Below are 23,262 nucleotides of genomic sequence, written 5' to 3'. Positions count from 1 at the left end.
CTGATGGTTTAGACCGAGTTTTAACTTTTTTCCCTTATGGTTTAAGAAAAAGGAAAAGGCTAAGTAAATCCACATGGGACTTGCAAAAGAGATTTCAATAAGCACGATCTTATGGCTTAAAAATCAAGGTGCTAGGGAAATGCAAAGTACTTCTAGGTAACTTAAAAGTACATTGTCTTTTTGCTGGTGGTCAAAAGGGTAAGATGGACCAGAAAATAGGTCAATACAATGAGTTTAACAACCAGGGGGTAGAACATCAGTGTCACAAAGTCATCTATTTAATCTTGAATTCCAAAAAATTGGTTGTGAATTGGTAACTGGGTACACATACCCACACAGAATCTCCAAAAACCAGAAATGTTATTTCAACCAAGAAAAAAATCTATTCTAACTTAGAAAGGACTTCTCTTTAATGGCAAGGAAAAGCAGGTCCGTATGATGAAAGGGAGAGAGACAGTAGACTGAAATAGAAGATGCTACTCCTCTGAAACAGTAGAGGGGGAAACCCTGTCTTTGAAAATATAGATATTGATATGGATTCCCTGACTTAAGGGGAACGTCCTGGATGCTTTCAGTTACATTAAATTTTAGCTTGCAGAAGCTGGAGGAAATGAGTCATAATGTCCAGAAGGAAGAATTCAGAGTAATAAGGGGAAGGAGGATCAAAGATAATAGCAAACAGGAGGAATTTCATTAGAAGAGCATAGCTCAAAACTAGGTCTCCAGAGGTGTGCAGGGGGAAGAAGAGTACGTGCAAGAGACAGTTTGCAAACAAGAAGACATTTCAGCTACACATTTTAGAGCACATGCTGAGGAGTCTAGAAGGGAACACACCTTTCCTATGAATAATACAAGAACTAGAATGCTATCGACCCATCAATCCATTCTCAGCCATCAGGCAACAAATATCTTGAATCTACCAAGTGAAACCAAATCATTCATCACTCCCCTCCCAAATTACTGTACTTAAATTCAAGCTGTGGACTTCAGAATAGGCTGACATCTATATATAAAACATCACCTCCTCCCCCACCCGCACCCCCACACCTTAGAAATAAATGTCAGGAGGAGAAAGCATCACAAAGATGTGTGCCTCACTTAAGACCCTCCATTGCATTCAAACCCTAAATAAAGTGTTTTGTTTTGTTTTGTTTTTTCATCCGTAGGTGCTAAGTTCTCAAAAGAGCCCACCAGAAGCTATGGCTGGGGAAGGAAATTTAATGGTTTCCAAACCAGGGCTTGGGTGATCAGTGACTGTGCAGGTGTGACACCAATATTCACGTTGGACCTGCCAGGCTTGTACTTATTAGTTAGCCATCCCAGGTATGATGGTGAGGAAAAAGGAAAACTGAAAAGGCAGACAAATAGAAATTGTGAACCGGAAGCTAAAAGAATCAAGTCGGCGCAAGACATTGGAGGAGAGACACGGGAGAGAAAAGGACGACCAAGAAAAAAAAGGGGGGCCTTCCCCGGAGAAGATCTGTGCAAGATAAGACATAACTCCTATTTTTCTCCACAGACTACTACAAGCCATTATTACTGCCGGCCAAATTATTACCCCTCTGTCAAGAATTAGACACAACAATCAAAGTAATCAACGGGCATGTCTAATGCACTGTAACATTTTCAATACAAAGTTTGTTTTCTCTCTGCCCCCACGTGAGAGCCTGTAATTAACCCGTTAAGTAGAACGATGCCAAACAAAAGCCTAATTGAGTCTCCTTTCCCGACTAGAGCAGGTTTGGAGAGGGGAAAAGCGAAGTGAGAGCTGGGGGCTGCGGGGCTCGCTCGCCTCGAGTACGGCCTCCGCCCTGCTCCCTGGCAGGGGTCCGAAGGGGCACACGCCACAGACACACGACTAGGGTACGTTAGCTTTCGTATTTATTACCAATTATCAGATATTTAAAACGGCATTATACTCGCGCGTACAAGTGAATCCAGTTGCTAAAGAGTCCAAGTATCATCCTGGGGGGAAGGAAAGATAGGGTCAAAGTAGAACCCCAAATCCTAACTCTATACCCGCAAACGAAGAAGCTCCGGAAAGCCTAATTTCAGACAGGGCCATTTACCTAGTACTGGGTTCTGGCTATAACACGGGAACTATTGCTAAATGCCAGGGGGAAAACGTGTTAGAAGGCAAGTCCACGGAGCCCCAACCGCCGAAGGGGGCCTGCAAAGCAGGCGACCCGGCCCCCCTACCATAAAAGGCGGTTCCGGCCCTCGCTCGGCCCCAGCCTGTCACCCCTCCAAGGGTTTTGGAATTGGAATTGGGGGACAAGACGGGGTGAGGAAACAAACTGGGCACGGAGGTGGGGGGAGAGGCAAGAAAACACACAAGCTGACTGGTCTGGGAATTGCTGAGAAAACTCTCTCCTCTCTGTCTGTTCTTCCTGCGCAAATAAAGCAGCATTTCTCAATCGGCTGACAGCCGCCACCGGTAAATAATGGTCATACCTCACTGGCTAGGCAGAAAGCCTCTCTTTTAGCAAGAGCTTATACTTGAAATATGGGTCATTTCAACAATCCTAAGCAGGAGACTTTGGTATAAAGCACTTACTCTAAGAAAATAAAAGTGACTCAGAATCAAAACCCACTTTAAGCCGAACCCTCGTCTTATTTTGGGGGGCGGAAGGGGAGGTCGGGCAAGAAAACAGACAGGAGGAAGGAAAGGTGGGGAGCAGGACAGAAGATAGCATTTCATTTTCACAAACGAGTAACATTATCACAGCTGTGAGCTAAAGGCTTCCAACCAGTTTTGATCCCAGTATTGCAATGCAAACTTGCAAGCTCAACCTTAATTATTTGCAACAAATCATCACACCTATTGTTAAGTCAGTTTACCCCATTCACATGCAGTACTTAATTTCAGACATTTTAAAGGCTTACTTGTAAACATAAAAGAGGGACCCTGGATCATTGCGTTTATTTATTTATCTATGCCAAACGTTTATTAGTGAAATAGTCCTGAAGATATAATCCTACATATGGCGCTTTGATTTCACATAATATTTAAGAAAAAAAGACAAAACACATAGAATTAGACATATAATTCAAAGACCACGGTACAACCTTTATCCTTTTTTTTACTTCAGCAAACAAAAAATGTCAAATGACATGAAAAGTGGCAAGTCTTCCGACAATAAATAATAAATTACTTTATAATTTTTGCAATGCAAGAGCAAACAAAAAAAAGTTTCCTTTTTTTTCCTCTTTATTTCCCGAGAGAGAGAAAACAGTCATTTTAACCAATAACTATACACATCTTTGGGGGAAAAGTTCTTGGACAGACACAAGTCAAACACAATCCCGAGACGCTTGTGACAAAATAGAGGTAACCTTGTTGCAATGCTTTATAAGTTGGTTTTTAAATCTGAATTCAAAAACCTTTAAAGTCGCTTCAGACTTCTCCATAGAGGATGGATCTCAAAAAAAAAAAAAAAAAAGTGTGGGAGGTGGGGAGGAGCTAAAGGAAAAAAAGAAACCAGCTACAGGACATGCTAAGAAACCCAGGATTTCAATTAACCCCTTGTTAAAGTTAACTAAAAACATCGCAAACCAATGCAGCTCCACCTTCCTGAAAGGACTCTTTCAGCCAAGGAGGCCAGTTTCTCTTCCTGCTCATTTGCTGGAGCTCTTTTGGCAAGGCAATGACCAATATAGAAACAGCACCATTCAGAATAGGATGGACTAGAAAATCTCTATTTCTGCGTTTCTCTAGATGTGCAGTGAAATGAAAATGCTTTTTTGAGATCCTTGGATATAAATCCTCTACGTTTTAAAAACGTCTTTTTTTTTCAGTACTCCTAAGGTCATTGGATAGCGTATGTTGGGTTTGTTTGGGTTTTTTTTGTTGTTTGTTTTAATTCTAGTAAAATCCCATGATTGTCTTCACAGTGTTGCTACCATATCACCTTGTCATTAAAACAGACTTCGTGCATTTCATGGAGCATTCATTTCTCAATTCAGTTTTCATTGACTGGGTCGTTAAATACTTTTGTTTTGGAGTTCAACATTATAATTTCCCACTTTCTCCAACAGGGAAAAAAAAATACATCTGAATGAATGTTCCTCATGCCTCAATAGGACTGGCTACCATGCTGTTGGGTGTATCTGGGAGCTGAGAGGACATCGACGCCACTTCACTGCCAGTAGAATTAGAGCCCGGTCCTCCTTCTGAAAAATTGACCTGCATAGAAGGTTGAGAAATGAATAAAGGAGGCTGTGATCACATTCATAAAAGGATTATAAACTCATCATGTAAGTGTATGTATGTACAAGCCTGTGTGGGTAGACAGACAGATATGTAGATAGATAGCAGCATTTATAATTGAATTTTAATAGGCTTAAAGAAAGCCTCCAAGGAAAAGAAGAAATCCTTTCCCATTTTCCAAGAGATCTCTGTTTTAACTGCAACTGAATTCCCAACATTATGTTGCATTAAATTATTTAAGAACAAAAATGTATTTCCCACTGTAAAATGGCATCGCAACTCTGCCGTGCATGCTCAAAATAAAATTATCCTGCTGGCTACATGTTGCCCTGGGAGCAGGCGAGTTCTCAGTCTCTGGGCATCAAAGCCTCATTTCTTGAGTTGGAAAATCCATAACACACGCTCAGATCCCGTGACTGTGACGGGTGATTCACAGGAGGCTCCACAGAACAATGATTAACTCCTCAGAGGGTTCACAGCTTGGGCTTTCTTTCTTGTTGTTGGTCCTGCTGCCTTTTGGGCTTTCTGTCTTTCTCTTTAAGGCTCTTCCTTCCGAGAGGAGACCCATATATTATAACGTCATCGCATTATAAATATCTGGCTCCTTCTTTTAAGCCGAAAGTATTGTGTTGCTGCTGTTAAACCTCCTTCTCCACCCTGCCCCCACCCAGCCTCTTGCCTTGGCTCCCCTTCTACCACTCACATCTGACACTAAAGTTTCAGAAGGTGCAAACACTTGGCTGCCCTGAACCCTCCCTCTATGATCCAGGTTTCCCTCAAATAACTCATAAGATTAACCTGACTTTAAAATAAATTCTTTTTTCCCTAATTTTCCAGAGTCTACCTTCCTATCTACCCAATTAAACTTGCCCATTGTGAGGTCAAGGGACGTCTCAAATTTACCTTGACTCTAGCCTGGCCCATTTACAACATAAACTTGGGGCAGGCCTTTGTAACCACTGACTCAAGCCCATTACCTGACTTGCCACAGAGCAAGAAAATGCCCCTCCGATAAATGTGAGGGTAAAAAACTAACCTCAACTAAAGCTTCATTTCCAATGAAAGGAACAGTTTTTAGGATAGATCTCATTTACAGAACACGATTCCATAGAGCTGTTTACTATTTAAGAAAAAAAAAATCTTATTTGTACCTATCCCATATCACAAAGGACATATAGTTAATAATCTTATTTATCTTAACCCTTAAACCTTTTGTAGGCGAGGGGTAAGTTCATTTTCTCTTTTCTGGATGTGTTAAACATTAATGCTAAAACAGATTTTTCACATATGATCTCTCTGATTGGTAGAACTCATGTTCCTTTTGCTATATACATGCCCCACAAGATGTAACTGTATGACGTTTGAACTCATACACTTAAACATGTTTAAGTAGTCCTACATTTTAGATTAAGACAGTCCCGGAAATGGATATAGTAACAAAAAGTACCAATCATATCTTTGAATAAGAACTCTGATATATTTGAAAACGGCACCCAGACAGATGTCTGCTGCTCACTGATAATAACATTGATTATGCATTTCAACATTATTACAAACATCTTGATTTAGATCCTTACATATACCATTCTCTAGGAGGTGAGAAGGCAGTAAATTTACTAATAGCTGATTAAAATGTCAAGGTCATCTCTATCTCAAGTCCCTTCCAACTCTCAAGTCTAAGAGGCATGATTCTGCAACACTGATCACCTTCCCCACGCATGTCTATTTAGTTAGGCTCCTTGAAGTTAATACATCAAAGCAGGACAGACTGATAGAAAATTCAACCTATCTGGTCAAATGACATACTCTCATAAAAAAGAATCACAAGAGGTTTGTTTTTCTTGCGAGCTTGTCTTCTTCTCTTCACCATACCTCCTTCCTCTCTCCCCAACCCTGAGGCCTCAGAGGCAACCAGCCCCCTGAATCTTTCACTGTGTAACAGTTAAACCAGAATCTCCTTTCCGTTGGAGATTTTGCCCCTCTCACTCTGGGAGCTGACACTTACCAGTTGCTGAAAAGCAGGCTGATCTATGTCACTCTGCAAGGCGAAGTCACTCAGTACTTTCCAAGGTGGCTGGTAACTTTGCACCTCCACTGGGTTTGCCTGTAAGCCACCGTCGTGTCTCTCTGGACTGGCAGCCACCATGGGAGTTCCTGTCATCCCCTGGATATTCTGTGAACAGGCCCCCCCCCATCCCAACATGTTAATGAGCAAACTCCCTCCCTCCATTGTCTGCACAGGTTAAGCAAATATACCCTGGTATTATCTTATCTATATTGTGGCTTTTATTGACTCAGTTAATCTGCTGCACGTATGGATATTAGCGGGAGTTCAGTTTTGTTTTACTGTGTTTTGTTTTTCTGCTTCTGTGGATTGGACTATTAGAACTGCTTGGCCCTTATTAAACCAAAATTCTATTATGACTTTCTTCTTTCCCTTACACTCACAGTTCTTCCCAGTTCCTCTGCCTGCCTTCCCAGGCCATAGCCTCCCAGATGTAGAACGCTGAGGCAAAATAGGCCTTCCTTCAGCCTCTAGATATGGTGCTTTTCTGGGCAATTTCAGTTAGATTTTCATAAGGCAGTTCTCCCTGCAGAGCCACCCTCACCCTCCAGCATTTAGGTCTGGTGGCTATTGTGCTATTATGCACTAACCAACTTAGAAAGTGCCCTGGCCCAGGCTTGGCCAGCCTGCCAAGTTTAATGACAGCAAGTTTTACGGCATTTTAAAATAGGACCGAAGTAGTAAAAAGCAAAAGGAAAAAAAATAACTCTTCAGGTTATTTTAACCAGAAGGCTTGAGGGGTGGGTGCTGCCCTAGACCATGTATGATAGTGGATAATAGTGCCAGGGGACTGCTGTCTCTAGAGGCCTGGGCTTGACCTAGAGCGGAGGGTGCCCTGTTTTTTTCGGGGGTCACCTTGGGGGGCCACGCTGGCCTGAAGGTGTTATACCAGGCCTAGCCCGCTGCGAGGGGGGGGGCAGGGAACCCCCAGGGTGACCCAACCCCTAAGTCCGAGGTTTTGATAGGAAGCCAAGAAGTTGTTCCTCTCTCCTTTCTAGCATAAGAACTAACATCCTAAATGTTGGCAAAACTAGAGCCAGGCCTTGCTGCTGCCTGCCTAGAGGGAAGCCCATGTGCTTCCGGTTCCTCAGTGGGGGTGAGGTTGAAGAGCGCGAGCCCACCCACGCAGGCTGGGGAACCCACAGGAGCGGCCTCCCAGGCAGGTCAGCCCTCACCGGTAGGCCTGGTGGCCGGTTGCCTCTCCCCAGGGCTTGGGTGGGGGTAAGGAGCCGTCCATCAAGGCTCCTGCTCCAAAGCAGGATGGAAACCGAGCTCCAAACTGGGCAGCCAGTATGCACACCCGGCATGCCTCCTCTGCTTCCCCTGGGTCCCCTGCCCCGTCCCTGGGCCACTCACAGTTTTGTCATTGGGCTGCTGCTGTTGAAGCTGCTTCATCATGATGCTCCGTTTCTTGTCCTTGCACCGCTTGTTTTGAAACCAGACCCGGATCACGCGGGGGCTGAGGCCTGTCATCTCCACTAGTTGCTCCTTCATGAGCGCGTCGGGCCGGGGGTTGGCGGCGTAGCAGGTCCGCAAGGTGTGCAGCTGCTTCTCGTTCAGCACAGTCCGCACACGGGTGGTCTTCTCCGGCTGCTTGTGGACATGAGGCCGCAAGGCCGGCTGCCGGGCGGAGATGGGCTCGGCTGTGGGGTAAGGGGTGCCATTAGCTCGGGCCGGGCACTTAACTACCCCGCGGTTCCCGGACAATGGCCAGTGGTTTGCCGTCTCCACTGACAAAGCAGGGGCAGCAGAGATGCCGGTGAGGGAAGCGAAAGGTAGAATAAAATCTCGTTTCTAATCTCAGAGGTCAATGTTGAGTAATCCCGCCGGAACGCAGCCTCCGCCCCTGCTCATGTCAACACAGTGTTAGCAAAGGGGTGCACGTCTCAGGGCCTGCCCCCAAGTTCACAGCAGGGGGGCCTTCTTTCAGCATTGTTTCTCCTCCCTCCTCTCCTTTCCTCATACCCAGACTGCATCCAGGTCACCCCAAGTACCCCTCACCTCCAGACTCAGGCTATGGTCACAGAGGGTGCCAGGAAAAGTAATTCAGAACACCCCAGTGACAGCAGAGACACCATACCACACTGGCCTGTATGTCTGCAATGCAAAAGCAGAGGCATATTCTGCCAGAAAGACTTGAACTTCAGTCCAGAGGGGACACACGTGTCAAGGGGCTAATGAAACTCGGTATTTCAGCCACCTCTTCAGTCCTTGATCTTTCTTAGTACTAAATCTACCTGGATGTTCCTGAAATGGGTTGACCCCAAGCAAAGGAAAACTGAAACTCTGTTGAGCTGCCTAGGCTCTAGATAAACGACAGCTGGGAAGTGTTCTGTCTCCTGACTCCCTCCCAATATTTCAGCCTCCTCTGTATTTTCCCACAAGCAAGAGCACAGGTTGCACCCAACAGGTTGCCACCTCTGTGTTTGCCCCAGTGCAAAGACAAGCTAGTCACAATTCCTCCAGGATGGAATTCTTAGAGCTGCCAGAAAGCAGAGGGGGAAGAGCTGTAGTTTTCTCAGCCAGTGTTTAGTGGCAACTGATACTTTAAAAACTGCACTGGGCAGATCTATTCATGACCAGAAGGCAGGCTTGGAAACATTGTCTGCCTTCTTACCCCTGGCCCGTTCCTGGCTACTTTACTCTGTTTCTATTCTCCTTCCTGGGGCAAAGGCCCTCTGATCCATACAGTACAAATCGTATACCTTCCAGGACCTCCTAGGGTCAGATCAACACCTATGGGGTCAATTTCATGTTATAGCCAAAGGCCTGAAGATGAAATTCTCACCAAATCACTTAGAATGAATGGTTTAAAGAGGCAGACTCCCTTTAAAAGGCAATCACTGCAGATTAGTTTGTTGACAGTTTTAACTTACAGCTCTGTGCAATGGCCTGCAGTTATTAAGACTATATCTTTTCAGGTTCATTTTCTCACAAAAGAATAAAAATAAATTAAAAAAAATGTTTTGGAGTGTGGAAAAAGGAAAAAGGATTTGAAAGCCTAAGGATTTAAGACCAGCTAAACTTCCTTCATCGGGTTAAAGGAGGAAGCTCCAGGGGCCCAGAGCTCCACCCATTTAATTAGGCTGCAGCATGGAGAATACCTGGTGGGGAGCTCAGGCCCGGTTTCAGTAAGTCAGGGTTTGAAGGCCAACGTGAACTGGAAGTACTGTAAGCGCGTGTATACATGTGTGCTCAAGTGGTGTACATTCATGTGCACCCATATATACACACACAGACGTGTAGGTGTGTAGGGGAAGTCAAGGGAGACAATGAGTGCATTGAACCTTGGCTGCAAAAGAGCGAAGCACAGTGCAAACTGCACGCAGAACATTTCAGTTCACTAACTACAGGCCACCGCGGCTGCCACAGTGACCGCCCTGTAGCTACCAGGGTTGTTGCAGCCGCCAGCACGCTGGCAGGGCCGCCGCTGACCTAGCCTGGCGCCTGCCTCGAGGAGCCTGCCTCCCTTCAGGCCGGCCCGAAGAGTACCTGCCATTTGCAGCGGTCGCGCTGGGTGCAGGGGGCTGAGTGGGTCGCCGGCGCCCAGGCTGGCTCTCTCCACCACGTCGTGGTCTGCGCGACAGAAGAGCCCGTCCTCCCGCAGCGCGAACTCGTCCCCGGGGATGAGCTGGCGGCTGCAGGCCACGCAGCGGAAACACTCGATGTGGTACACCTTGGAGCGGGCGCGCATCACGAAGTCGTTCTTGCTAAAGCCAATGCTGCACTTGGCGCATTTGATCCCGTACAACCTGCGCGGGGACGGGGCCCGGGGCAGGGAGAGAAGCATAGGGAGAGGGAGTCATTTCAGGCGGATACTGCCCTGACCCGAGACTGCCGGCGACCCCGGGCCACAAGGCCCTGAAATACTGAAATCAGTATTTGCAGACAAGCTGAGAATGTATATGATTAGGTTTCTCTCGCTTTTCCCTCTCCCTTTCTTTTATTCCCTTTTCCTTTCTTATGAACCTCCATGTTTCCGTCTGCACCTCTTAGTTCGAACACACAGTCCATACAGAGGAAAAATATTTGAAGTGTTCTGAACCCTGGGCTTCTGCTCTAGCAATCAGTTGCAGGGTGGCTCTTGCATCCCTTTGAAAGGATGGAGTCCAGGGAGACTCCAGTAGCCACTGGTCCCACACTTTCGCCTCTCTATCCCCCAATTTCTGCTGCTAGAAATGTCTCTAAACTGCAACAAAAAGTATTCCTTCCAAGAGATAAAGAGGCTGGGGAATGAGATTGTCACCCCACTCAGTTTGCCAACACACGCAAATGCACAAGCAGAATAACAAAATGAAACCTGAGGGTTTCCAGATCCCTCTCTTGCACAACAAATCCACTGCAGTTTTTCCGGAACTAAAAATTTTTCCTCAGGCAACAATGTTAACAGAAAGTTTCCTCTACAGTCTTCCTTTTATTATTATTTGAAAATTTTGCTTCTGCTCCCTCACTCTTTTTCAACTTGCTGAAGCATCTACCTCTGTTTCAGTTTGCTTGAGAGCTATGACCAGCCAGAAAAATGGAGAGACCCACTTCTAAGGTTTTCCTCGCTGCTGACTTTTCCTTACCAAGAGACAATCTTTGTAAGTTCCTTCTTCGAAGCACTGCCCTGACCCCCCTCTCTATGTATCAGTAATAACAGAAGCAGGGACATTTCTACAAACAGAGAAGGGAAGAGAGGGAAAGATTCACACAAAGCAGGAAGGGGTGTACCTCACTCCCCCAAGGGGAGAAAGGCATTCCAAAATCTAAATGGTTTCTCTGTTCTGCTTTTACAACTACAGGATTTCAAAGGGACGTGTGTGTGTGCGCGTGTGTGTATGAGAGAGAGAGAGAGAGAGAGAGAGAGAGAGAGAGAGAGAGAGAGAGAGAGAGAGAGAGAGATAAAGGCGATTGGCTCCTTCTACAAACGTGTATACAGGATTAGGCACACACAGGTCTGTATGCCATTGAGCAAAACACTATCTCCATAGGAGTAAAGATACTCCTGGAGGTGCGAAGGGAGCTCCCTCTCTCCAGAATCTGGAGCTCACACACCAATCAAGTAAACAATGAAAACGGCTCATTTGTCAGAACTAAGGTGGATTCAGAAGTTTTGCCTCCCTCCGCCTACTTAAATCTTCCATTTCATAGGATGAGGACTTTACCTTGCTTGTGACCAAACAATTTGAAAAACCCCTCCCCCTTCCTCCGGTGCCCCACTTCCCCTATTTCCTCCCATTCTTCCCCCACCCCTATCAAAGTATTAATAAACTTTCTTTTGAACTGTTCAGTTGTATCTATTGAGATTCTACCCTCCACTTCATGATTTTAAAAAAAGAAGAAAAAATCCTGGACACTAAATGAACAGGCAAAAATTGTAACTGCATAAATTGTAACTGCATACTTGAATCTTGACTAAACTTGAATAAGTTCTCAGCTCCAGAAAGTCTATAACTTACAAAAGCTATTTTCTCATTAATAACCACTAGAGAAAGTTTTTTAAAATATATAATTTTGGTATTATTTAAATTAATAGTGAAGGTGTTATCTCTTCTGTTTGTTATTGAAACAATAAAATTTTCTTTAGAAGTTCTACTGACTTCCTAAGGCAGAAAATGAAGTTTTCTGACATATATATTTGTATATATACATACACACACGTAAGTCAAAAGAAAATTTTAGATTAGCAAAGCATGAAGTTTAGATGCAGAATAAAATGAAAGGGAAAAAAAAAGCTCAGAAAGTTCCTTATGTGTGTAGTCTGGTCAGTATGGCCAATTCACTCATTTTATCAGTTACCAGATTTTAATGTGAGAAAGGAAGCTGTTCAATTATCTAAATATACCAATTGTTCGTAGACAGATGATGGGCAATTTGATCTGCTCTGTCTAATTCATCAGCTCAGATAAGATAAGAAAGAAAAGACAATCAGATGTCACCAAAGGGTTAATATTTAAAAAGATTAAATTTCCGGTCTTTTTGCAGGGAATATTTGGGTTGGTTTTAAATTATTCCAGGTAGAAACTCTTACTCTAAAAGTAAAAAGTGCAATACTTCTATTTGCTCTTTCAAAGTGCATCTCTAAACATGCTTAAACTTTTATTTCTCCCATTACATTGACATCTTCAAAGAATTTGTGAGTTACTAATAAAATACTTAACTAAAATGAATATATAGAAAAGAAAAAAAACACTGCATGTTTTTTCATCAACCTTTTTTAAGTTTAGAAATCCCAACTTATCCATTTAAATTTTTTTTTGTTTGTTTCGGAAGGGGAAGGGTAAAAGAGGAAAATAATTTGAGTTTCACAAATTCCAAGAGCAATTAAACAAGCTTCAATACCACACAATTTATTAAAACCACTATTGGGTTTTGCATGAGTTTTTTCCTAAAAAGTGAAATGAACAGCATAATTTAATTTATGTAACACACATACTGGGTAACTTTTGCACGCTGGACCCCACTGAGGCAAACTTTGCAAAAAGACAAAGGCACACCAAATAATAAATAAGGAGTGGGGAAAGACAGGAAAATCTTACAAAATTAAAGAAGCAGTATAAATGGCGTACCTGATATAATCTCTTTTACAGTAGGTTTTCCCATCTCTAACAAAGCACGTACAGCTCTCGTCCAAATACTGATTACACTCCGCACATTTCAAACATGCCGCATGCCATTCCAAATCCGGAGAAACCCTCAGAATATACTGATCGTGAATTTGATTGCCGCAACCAACACATAGGGAAATCAGACGTTTTTCTGAAATGAAAATAAATACATGATTGACTAACCGTTTACTTCCTACAGAGATAAACACACTTTTAGTGTCGTTCTCTTACAGGGCGTACTCTGGGAGTTTTTTCTTTCTTTCTTTCTTTCTTTTTTAAGAGTATTGCTCTTTGGGATGGTAATTGAAGTGTACCATCAAAACCTTGACTCATTTTAAAAAGGAGGTGGAATATATGTAAAATGCAGATTTGAATGGTCTACATTTGTAAGCCTAACACGCAATCAAACCCGTTCATTTTGTATTTCTTTTTCCTCCCTCCTCCCTCCTTGCTATAATCACTGGGAAAGATTATGGATAAGTCAAGTCAAAGAAAAGGTTTTGACTAGAAGCGTTAAGTGAACGCAGGGATGTCTATATTTTCCATGAAGCAAGCTCTTAAATAGCACATAGAACTGGATATTGTTAGCAAGAGCAGACATCAATACAGTTGTCATTCGTTCTCTTTTGCAAGTCTAATGCTAATTCACATCTCCGGGTATAGTATGTTCTGGCAGACCTTTGCAACAGAATAACCTTCTCGGAGAGCTCAGGATTCCCGAGCTGGAAACCACCACTTAGCACCAGAAGGTTAGGGTTTTGGAGGGCATACAGACGAATTCAAACACAAGGTACGATCAGTTTCCCGAAGATCAGAACCCACAGCAAGCATGCAGGCGTGGCGGCAACAAGAAAAAGCCACCTTCTCCTCTCTCTCCCTCTCTCTCTCTCTCTCTCTCTCTCTGTCTCTCTCTTTCCAGGCAATGACTCCACTCCGAAGAGCCCTTGGCACCCGTGCCTGAGAGAGACCCCCGCACAAAACCAGCACACCGAGCCCCACAAGGTAAAATAGCCTCTTACTTTTTGGTGGATCTCCCATGTCTCCCATATCTGTAAGAGGGAGTAATGTCCACAGTGAAATGGTGGTTGTACAGTTGGTGAACAGCCCACAGAGAGGATGCTGGAGCTGTGGCTAAGTGGGAAATAGTGGCCCCGGGGGTTGCCAAGGCTGAGAGAGCCGCTGCCCGGTTGCACCGCGCCCTCGCGGATCGGGGAGTCCAATTTAAGCCGGCGGAGCTGGCGGAGCAGAGGCGCTGCGGCGGCGGCAGACTCGGCGCGGCTCGGGCACCTCTCTTCCTTATCTCTTACTCAAACTTCTCTGCTCCAACTCAGCTCCATCGCCATTGGTCTGACGCAGCGCGCGGGGACGTCAGGCGAGCGCCGCGCCCATTGGCTGCGGGGCGCGCGGCGCAGCTGTTCTGATTATCATATTTCAGCCTCGCCGCTGCCGTGAGCCACTGACCGCTCGGCGAGCCCGCGGGAGAGGATTAGGGCTCCCCGAGGCAACTTGCTCGGGGCTCCTCCGCTCTCCCCCGATGCTCGGGCTGCCCGGCCGCTCTGGCTTTTGGCCTCCCTCTTCTGCTCCTCCTCCTGCCCCCTCCCTTGCTCTTTCCTGGCCGCGCCGCCAGCGCCCTTGCCTCCCGTCGCGCTGCTCCTCCGCCCTGCGCTCCTGGGGTCCCCGCAGTCCGGCTGGCCGTGTTGCGCGCGAGGCTCACTTTTCTGCCGCCGGTGGGTAGGTTTTCCTGATGATGAGGTCCCTCCCGGGTTCTAGGGAAAGAGACGACTTGGAATAGCCGGTTTGGCTCGGTTTGATGTCTCGCTTTGGCGCATAGCTCCGGGCCTGGCCGGGCTGGGCTGCCTGGGAGGGTGAGTTCCCTAACTGGCTGCGCCTGGCGCTCTGGGAGCAGCCTAGGGGAAGAAGAACCGGGAATGGGATGAATAAACCCAGAGGAATTGTTCGCTATTGTTATCCCATGATCCTGTTACCCACTACCTCAGATCTCCAAAAACTTGGGGTGGGAGGAAAGGGGCGCCTTAGCGGAGAATCAGGTTGGAAGCGCACAGGTAAAACCAAGCTGACCCAAGGAGTCCTCTCTCTCTCCTCCCGACCCGCGAAGTCTGCTTTGCAGTTTAGCTAGAATTAGCAAGCGTATTAACCCGAATCCAAAATGAAATGATTTTCCAGTAGTTTAAAGTTTGTAAGGCGATTTTGTCCTGTCCAGTTTCTCTCTCTGCTGGTTTCCTGCCCTTTGGTTTTAAGCAAACGTGTACAATTAGCTGGTGATGTTTTGATAATTATTAAGACAAGGTTTTTAAAAATGCGTTAGTCTAAGGGCGTGAATAGAGGAATCCAATACAGAAAAGAACAGTGAAATACCTATTTCACCTCACCGGGTGTGTTTATCTGATAATTTTCTCTCAGGAAACAACCTGGAGAGAGAATATTGGCTGCACCGCGCAGCCAATAATTCCAATAATTTCTTACACGTTCCTATCATATCTTACAATCTCCCCAAAACAAAGTCACAGTAAGGCCACGGAGAACCCCCACACGTCTCCCAAAAGCTTCTTGATAGCTATTCTTTATCTGACGTGACTGCCAGTTTTATCTAAAAATGTCCACAAACCCAAGCGGTAGAAGGGTTAATTTCGGTGTTTTGTTGCCGCGAGTAAACCCGGTGTGTTAGGAAACTCCATTCTTTGTATCTTTCGCCAGATCTCACCCTTGATAAGAGCTGTGAGCTCTTAGCCGGCCTCAGAGGCTTGGTTTGCATGGACAGGCTTCTCCAGAGCTCAAAGAGAAGCGAAGATGCGTGAGTGTTTCCTGATCTGGCTAAGGTTTTATCAAGAACATGTATTTGTTTTGTTTTCTCTCACGGCAGATTTCTAACTGGATCTCATCACTTTTATTTTTATTATTAAGTTTGAGTGTGTGAAATTGAAAGTTGAATAGACATACGTTGATGAATTCACCAGATTTTTTTTTGTTTTGTTTTGGTTTTGGCTTTTGCTCATAGTTTCTAGTCTCTGGTATTATATGCACAGAACCTTTTGTCAGACTGCTTTTGCAAAGTAACGCTGATAATCACAACAAGAAGCAAGTCTTCCCAGTATACAGGCATGTTTCCTGTATAGATAACCAAGTTGACTCTAGTAAAAAAAGGGATACCACTATAACACCAGAAAGTAAATAGAGGATTTTAACCAATCATATTCCATCATGCCACCTTTAAAACATGGAATTAAACAACAGAAGCTGCCAGAAGCCTGATGACTTATATTTGAAATCCACAAAGCACCCTGACTATCCATCCTCCTTCAAACCAGCCACACACTCAGTGTAGCATTTTAACTCCCTAAACTAATAAACCATTCCAAAGAATTATTGCCAATGTTGATAGCAATTCCAAATAGAAAAGCTGGCATGTGCCTTGGAGGAAAACCGTTAGTAATGGGCAATTTCAGCGTAATGGTGAAGACAATGTGTTTTGCTTTCTTCAGTCCACACTGTTATTGTAAATAAATATTTTTCTTAATAAGTTCCTAGGCTGATAGTGGTAAAGATCATGCAGACTATATCCCGTCAGAGGGGAAAATTTGACGGGAACCAATAATTTTGTTGTTTTGTGATGGATATACTCTGGAATTCTGTGTATCTGTTGCTAATACATTTTGCATTAAAATCAAAGTTTGGAGAGCCGGCATATATTGTTTCACTTCACCTTGAAGTTCATATATGATCACGGATTATTCTCCTGTTGCCTCAGCTGATGTGTATTAAATATATCTGTAAAAATTTTGTAATATTTGTAGAGAATACATCAAATTGTGATTACCACTATTTCCCCCAGTATTTGGTCACAGGAGCGACCTCTTGTGTTCAAAGGGGGGATTAGACCCTCTGGTGTCAAAAATGGACTCATTTTGACCTTTGCATATTGTTAGGTCAAAAATATATCCTTCAGAATAGCAGTTGTGTAAATCTCCTGGAGTGAGCTCTTCTATTGATGATAGAAAAAGAAGAATCTGAGTAGTTATTAAGTATAGTTCCCATTACTTCCAGGCCACCCCAATATACTTTACAGTGTCTTTGAATATAAAAGAGATGCTAAGATTTAATAAGTTCTTCTTGCGTTGGTGGTGTCTGCCCATGTGCGCTTGTACACACCTTCCAAAATGCAGCTATTACACCTAAAACTCCTGGTGGACTCTTATGCCTGTATTTTTTGTGTGATGTTGCTTACTCTGCTTTATTAAATTTAAAATTCCATATCAAGCATAATGCCAGATACAGAATTCTTGAACAAATACCATGTTCTCAAGCAACTTTTCAAAAATCTAAATAGGTTTTAATTACAATTGAAAAGTAGGATTACACATTTAGGATTTATTTATTCTTCAACAACCTCTGGTGGACATAAGTGAATTTTAAGTTAGTTCTTTGGGAAATTATGTACAGTGAGGGTGAAAGCTTTTTCCTCCCCAACTAACCAAGACTGGGGAGGAAAGTGGGCTTTGATCAACTTGCCCTGAAGTAAGGATTTGTTTGGGATCTTATTCCCAGGGACGGTGATGCTCTGTTTAGCCCACATTAGAATCGGTTGGAAAGAGGAGAATAACAGTTGGGATGCCAATTTCCATGAGGTATCGAGATGGAAAAAAATATAACTGAAGTATTTTTATCTTCTGATACCCAGAGACATAATTTGGGAGGTCAAAATGAAACACAAACATTTTATTCACCTCAGAAAATAGATGTAGGATATATGTATTCTATTCGCCTTTCTTATCTTTACTTGTGTGTAGTTTAATCATGTAGCTGGAATAAGGCTATATAAACCATTAGTATCTTAAATAACATCCAAGAGTCAGATAACATTATATGCGCTTAAAGGGAGTCATGATTAACCATTTATATTCCACCCTGAACGGGTTGTGGGTGTTTAGAGCTAATTTGTCTCTTTTCCAGTTTTTATTTTCGTGGCTTATTGAGTATGAATCGAGAAAATCTGTGCTCTAATTTCAGAGAAAAAGAAAAAGGATCTTCTTTATGTACCATTGGGTATGAAAAGATGATCTTTTTCTCTCCTTTTTTTTAAAAGACAACTAAGCAATGATAATAAAGGCGGTTGTTAACAACAACAAACCTGTAGTTGTGATTCTCATTTTATTGCCGAGGACTCCTGCTGCGATGGTGGTTTTGTTGAGTGTCAATTGCTTTATTAACCAGTTAAAACAATCTGGGTGAATTAGCAAGACTTCTTCTGCACACAGGGCTTCTTAGCCAACGTTTCTGAGTTCAGGTAGTTGTTTCTGTCACCAGCATTCCTGGTATTTGCTAGCAGACGGCAGCCGGGAGGCAGCGTTCCTGTGCGATCTGTTGCTTGGTTCTCAGCCGAGACCGGATTCCAGGCTCCCGGCAGCGGCGAAGCCACAAACCTCAGAGCAGCCTTGAGAACGCGAGGTTCCGCAGCTCATTTGCCTGTAAAGTTTGACCAAGCGAGGGCAGAAATTTGCACACTCCTTTAAAATCGTGCTTTTGGGAGTATGTGTTATGATTTCAAAAAAGCGGCTGCAGTGTCAGGAGAAAGCTTTTCCTTCCTTTGTTTTTTTCTTCTTTTCTCCTTTTGAACACCCTAGGTAACTAGGAACTGGCAGTTTTTAACTGGACCGGAGTTCTGTGTTGAGCCCAGGCTGGAGCTCAATATGCACAATATGCCGTCAGAGGTTCTGGCCCAAGGGTGCACTGAACCCTACCTCGAAGCAAAGCCTTCATTAAATGTATTGGATTCTCAAGCGCGCAGCTGGAGCCTGAGGAGGTGACAAAGCTTTATCTCCAAAGTTTTGGGCCGTTGGACTGAGAGCTACCACATGTGCACTGAATCTAGCAAAACAACCACGGCCCATCCGAGCTCTTAGGAAACCCAAAACAAGTTAACTCAGTATAGTTGATCAAACGATACCCTTTCTGAAAGAAGTGACACTCTTTCTCCCACTGCAACCCAAGCCAACGGGAAGCTCTCAATTTAGTGCCTAAGGGATGATTCCCACTGCCCGCAGGAGGTTTACTGGGAACCAGCGGGGGAGGGGAGGCGAAGGTACCTGGAGGAGGTCAAGACGAGGTGGAGGAAGAGCGCAGCAGAAATTTACCAGCCACGCGGAGGAGGGAAGTGGAAGCCGAGAAATTTACCAGAATGTCTCAACCTTCCCTTAAGTCTCAGAATTCATCGCTCCAGAAACAGCCTCATAATACCGTGTCCAGGGCTGGAGTCCTCGGGTGGGCTGCGGAGGCGATGTCAAGAGTTATAGCTACTTTCTATGAATTAAACTGGTGACTAAAGCGTGTCAGGTGTGTAGTGTAGCTGATAGTTGCGTTGGTGGGGGCTGTTTTTAAGGGGAGAGGCAGTCATTGGATTTACAATACAGTATACAGGCAGATTCTGAGAGTAGAAGAGATGGTGGTTTTGGGGTTGGAGGAAAAAAATCTTCAAGTTCCAGTAAATGGCTAGTCAGGGAAGTAAGATTTTTAGGGACAATTTTGTAGGTTGCCGTCTGTGTCGACTCTACCGAGGTGAATGGGAAGAGTTCGGGGCGTGTGTGCGTTTAGAATGATCTACGCCTCCGGATCCGTGCTGTTAAGAGAACTCATCAATTCTTAGCGACTTCCAGTTGAGAGAGGGATGTTCCCGGCCCCTCCACCTGCTAAATACCAACTGAAAAAAGGGGCCCAGGAGACGACCCCTTTTGAACATCATTTGGTCAACTCAACTGAGTTAATAACTTGCTCCCGGAAGGGGTGAAGAACGCCTTCCCTTCCCACCCCGGCAGCCACGCGGCGCGGAGGTCAACCGCTCTATCCCAGGTAGCCTCTCATCAGGGCACAGGAACTCCAGTCCTACGGTCATTCAGGGGCTCAGTTAGAGCCCTGAGATCAAGTTTCTAGATTTTCCAAGAAGCCCACCCGCCAGCGTTCAAAAATGTGTCTCTATCTAAAAATTTTGCCTAGCCGAGTCCGGGGGGCGGGGGCAAGGGAAGCGCGAAACAAAGAGACCCCACTACTGCCCACCCTTCCCTCGGCCTCCTCCCCGATTTACAATCTGCCGACCTTCTAGCTGGACCCCTTACTCCCACCCCACCCCCAGTATTCCGCACTCCAGGGCATTTTTCTTGCCCATCTTCCCACTGACAGAAGGGGAACAATCGAACAGAATTTGAACCCCTTTCCCTAATTCCTGCTACATTTAAAGAAAAAAATCAAGGTCCTGAAAATATCTCTCGTTTTCGTCCGGTCCCGGGATGGCGAGCGCAGCCCCCTTAGAGGCCACTGGGTTCCTTAGTACGAATCTCCTTGCCACTCACATTTGGTAGCAGAGGCCCGATGGCCCCGTTTGCGCATCGGTGGGCTAGGGTGGGAGGCGAAAGCGACGGTGAATGAATCCTGTCGCCCGCGGAGCGAATCACTAAAAGAGGAAGAGTCCCTGTCTGCCTCTGGGTGCGGTCTGCTGGTGGGAGGCCGTCCAACTTCCTAGACGCCAAGGGTGGAGAAGAAAGCGCACCTTCCAGCAGCGGGCTCAGAGATGCAACCCTTTCGGAAGGTTAAACTTTCAGTTTTAGGTTGCTCCTTCTCCCCTCAAGCTCCAATCCCCCGGGTTTTCCCCCAAATGAATATACTTGTAGAAATGAAAGACTCTACCATTTTCATTGCTTCAAACTCTGTCAACAATCACTCTTTAAGCCATCTCTGCCCAGAGGCTCAACTTTCCCGAGTGCCTACATTCCAGAAAATTGCAAGGACAACATTCCCTCTGCGTTAGTCTTGGTGGCAGGACCTGGAAATGCAAGCATAGCTGTTGGTGCGGAAAATTTGAGTGAATAGTTTGTTAATATCACCCCCTCCCCCCGGCAAAATACAGATACCCCAAGTAATAGCTGGCATTTTTTTCCAGCTTTGTTTTATTCACTTTATGTTGCAAACATTTCATTGGAAAACAAGAGAGAAACCTTCTCTGCTTAGATTCACTTGTGTGCTCTACAGTCAGGCGGGGACCCACATGGGCTGCTTAGCCAGAGGCAGCCTCCTTTGTTGATTAGAGTTCAACAGGCAAGACTCAACAATTACCTTGTTGCCTTTTCTCCACGTGTATCTGCAATGCCTCCATTGTACAAAATTCGATCCAAAAAATGAAAAATAAAAAATTAAGGTGTAAAAAAGGTAATAATGGTAATAGAAGTCTACTTTAACTGGCTATGTTTATGGATTGTATAACACACACGGAAGATATAAATACACACACTAAAAGGTATAACATCATTTTAATATTACAAGATAATTCCAAAAAGAAAAGTTTGAAATGCGGTTTCTAATACACCCTCCTTGCAAGAAAATAATTAGCAGGCTTAAAAATAATATTCAAGGGTGGTTTTATCGAAGAACAAAATCTTAAACTTCATGAGCCAATATCCCATTAAACATGTTGGTCCCTAACAGGTTGCACAGGTTAACACTGTAAGACAATACTCTTCTGTTTTGCACAATATAATTTTATTTCAGTTGTGCATTTAAAATGTGTATTTTAACACTATTCTGAAATCTCTAATCACATATGAGAAAGAAACAGAATCTTAAAAAGTGCCAGGTAATGCCTAAGGAATGGCTGTAATTAACTTTTGTGGTTTGACAATATGTTGCTCATGTTTATTTACATGAATATTAATACATTAAAATTAGTAAAAGTAGATAATATCACCACCTCATAATATGCAAGAAATTAATGTAAAGTAAAAGAGCATGTATAGCAGCCTGCTTTCTATAATGTCAACTTAGGGTCTACTAATCAAAATGTAGTAAAAATAGTAAGATTCATATGTATAGCAAATATGTTGCTTTCCAATCTGTTATCAGAGTGTTCAGTCTAGTTATAAAAACATTGAACATATGATGTATACTCTCACTTGAATGTAGCTACATTGATGCTTTGCCATATTTTAAGGATCCCCCCCCCACTCTGCAGACACATGTAACAGCCTAGAAAGATCGCTGCGCCTTGAACTGTAATGCCAAACCAGAAATTATATTATTACCCATAACTAGCATCCTGCTGACTTTCACTTAAATACAGGACCCAAATTATTTTATGTTTCACTTCAGAGTGTGGTACAATGTGCTATTTCATTTTCTTGTCCCACTCTTAGAATTTATTATACACTCTCCCTTTTATGAGCTGCACAAACCATTGGTGATAGTGATGAGAAGCGCTGGATATAGTTTCACTGGCTTTGGATTCCCATACGGTATACGAAAAAAATAGAAGTCATATCTTTTAGGTCTTGATGGTGTGTTCCTTCCAATCCTGAGATGTTAATTTAGCTGTCCCAAATGTCACATGACGTGCCGCTCCATAATCCTGTACCCAAGCCATTGCAGATCTGCTGACATGACTTTGAATATGCTGTGCCAGGGCAAATATGTTCTTTTGAATTATGCCAGCAGTGAGGAAGAAACATGAGCACAGCTCTCAAAGTGGAGGAAAAGGTAAGTGAACGGAAAATTACCCTTTGGAATATGTGGTGGAGAGAGACTTGAGTGTACATGACTTTATCAGCCATCAAAAGAGAGAATGAAAATTAGGTGTTAGACTAAGATGAGAAAAATATTCAACTTTGAGATGAGAAAGAGAAAGCTTATTGAAGAAAAGGAAAAGTGGAGTAAATGTCAAGATGACAAGGAATGGGCCTTGGTGACCCTGTTCATTCTGATAGACTGTGCATTTAAGGGCAAAATCTGTATCTCTATTAGTGAGGACTGGGAAAGTTGGTGGAAACTTGAAAAAGTAGACTTTATAGTTGTTTTAATTTGACATTTAAAACTTTAAAAATCTGATTTAAGTGTTGTTGTTTTTTGTAGAAAAGTAGACCATTTGGCAATTATCTTAAAAAGGTATATTGCATCTTTGAACATATTCTATTAATACTAGAATGCTTACCAAAAGTAAACTCACTATTGGTAAATTGTATCAGCATAGAAAATACAAACTAAAAGTACTATAAATGCCATAAAATGAGTTCTACAAATTTTTATGTCACTAGGTTCATTTAACAACAGGATTCAGGGCTGAAAAAGGAGAAAAACCTAGTCCTGAAAAGAAATTTTTAAAAATGGCTGCAAAGTTCTGCAAAGTTCATGAACCAGGACCTGGTCCTTTTCTGGCTAGCATTTGGATCAATAAAACCTTTCTTGGTGGGGGGGGGGGGGCGGGCGGGGGGGCAGAAAGGCTACAAAGTTTCCCAGAGTTTTTGTTAGCCATTGCCCTTTCTACAGACTGGATTTTACCAGAAAGTGTAATTCACGTATTTGGAACTGCTCACTTAAACCACAGTAAAAACTGAAAGATGTGAAAA

At 43.8% G+C, this 23,262-nt stretch overlaps 2 protein-coding genes across 2 annotated transcripts; one reads left to right on the top strand and one right to left on the bottom strand.

Annotated features, from left to right (window-relative positions):
• Positions 1 to 3,210: 3,210 nt before the first annotated feature.
• ISL1 (ISL LIM homeobox 1) lies at positions 3,211 to 14,449 on the bottom strand. The gene is made up of 6 exons (XM_033109808.1): positions 13,885 to 14,449; positions 12,827 to 13,016; positions 9,768 to 10,027; positions 7,632 to 7,918; positions 6,216 to 6,383; positions 3,211 to 4,186 (listed from the first exon to the last, which is right to left on the bottom strand). Exons 1-6 carry the CDS (start codon positions 13,910 to 13,912, stop codon positions 4,070 to 4,072), a joined length of 1,050 nt encoding a protein of 349 aa, XP_032965699.1. The 5' UTR covers positions 13,913 to 14,449; the 3' UTR covers positions 3,211 to 4,069.
• Positions 13,930 to 19,146, top strand: LOC117024592 (uncharacterized). The gene is made up of 4 exons (XM_033110013.1): positions 13,930 to 13,938; positions 14,032 to 14,232; positions 14,356 to 14,592; positions 18,505 to 19,146. Exons 1-4 carry the CDS (start codon positions 13,930 to 13,932, stop codon positions 18,685 to 18,687), a joined length of 630 nt encoding a protein of 209 aa, XP_032965904.1. The 3' UTR covers positions 18,688 to 19,146.
• Positions 19,147 to 23,262: the final 4,116 nt, after the last annotated feature.

The sequence above is a fragment of the Rhinolophus ferrumequinum genome, chromosome 7 (assembly GCF_004115265.2).
Source record: "Rhinolophus ferrumequinum isolate MPI-CBG mRhiFer1 chromosome 7, mRhiFer1_v1.p, whole genome shotgun sequence".
Taxonomy (NCBI): domain Eukaryota; kingdom Metazoa; phylum Chordata; class Mammalia; order Chiroptera; family Rhinolophidae; genus Rhinolophus; species Rhinolophus ferrumequinum.
The sequence above is the reverse complement of the archived record's forward strand: the minus strand, read 5'-3'. Positions and strand labels throughout refer to the sequence as shown.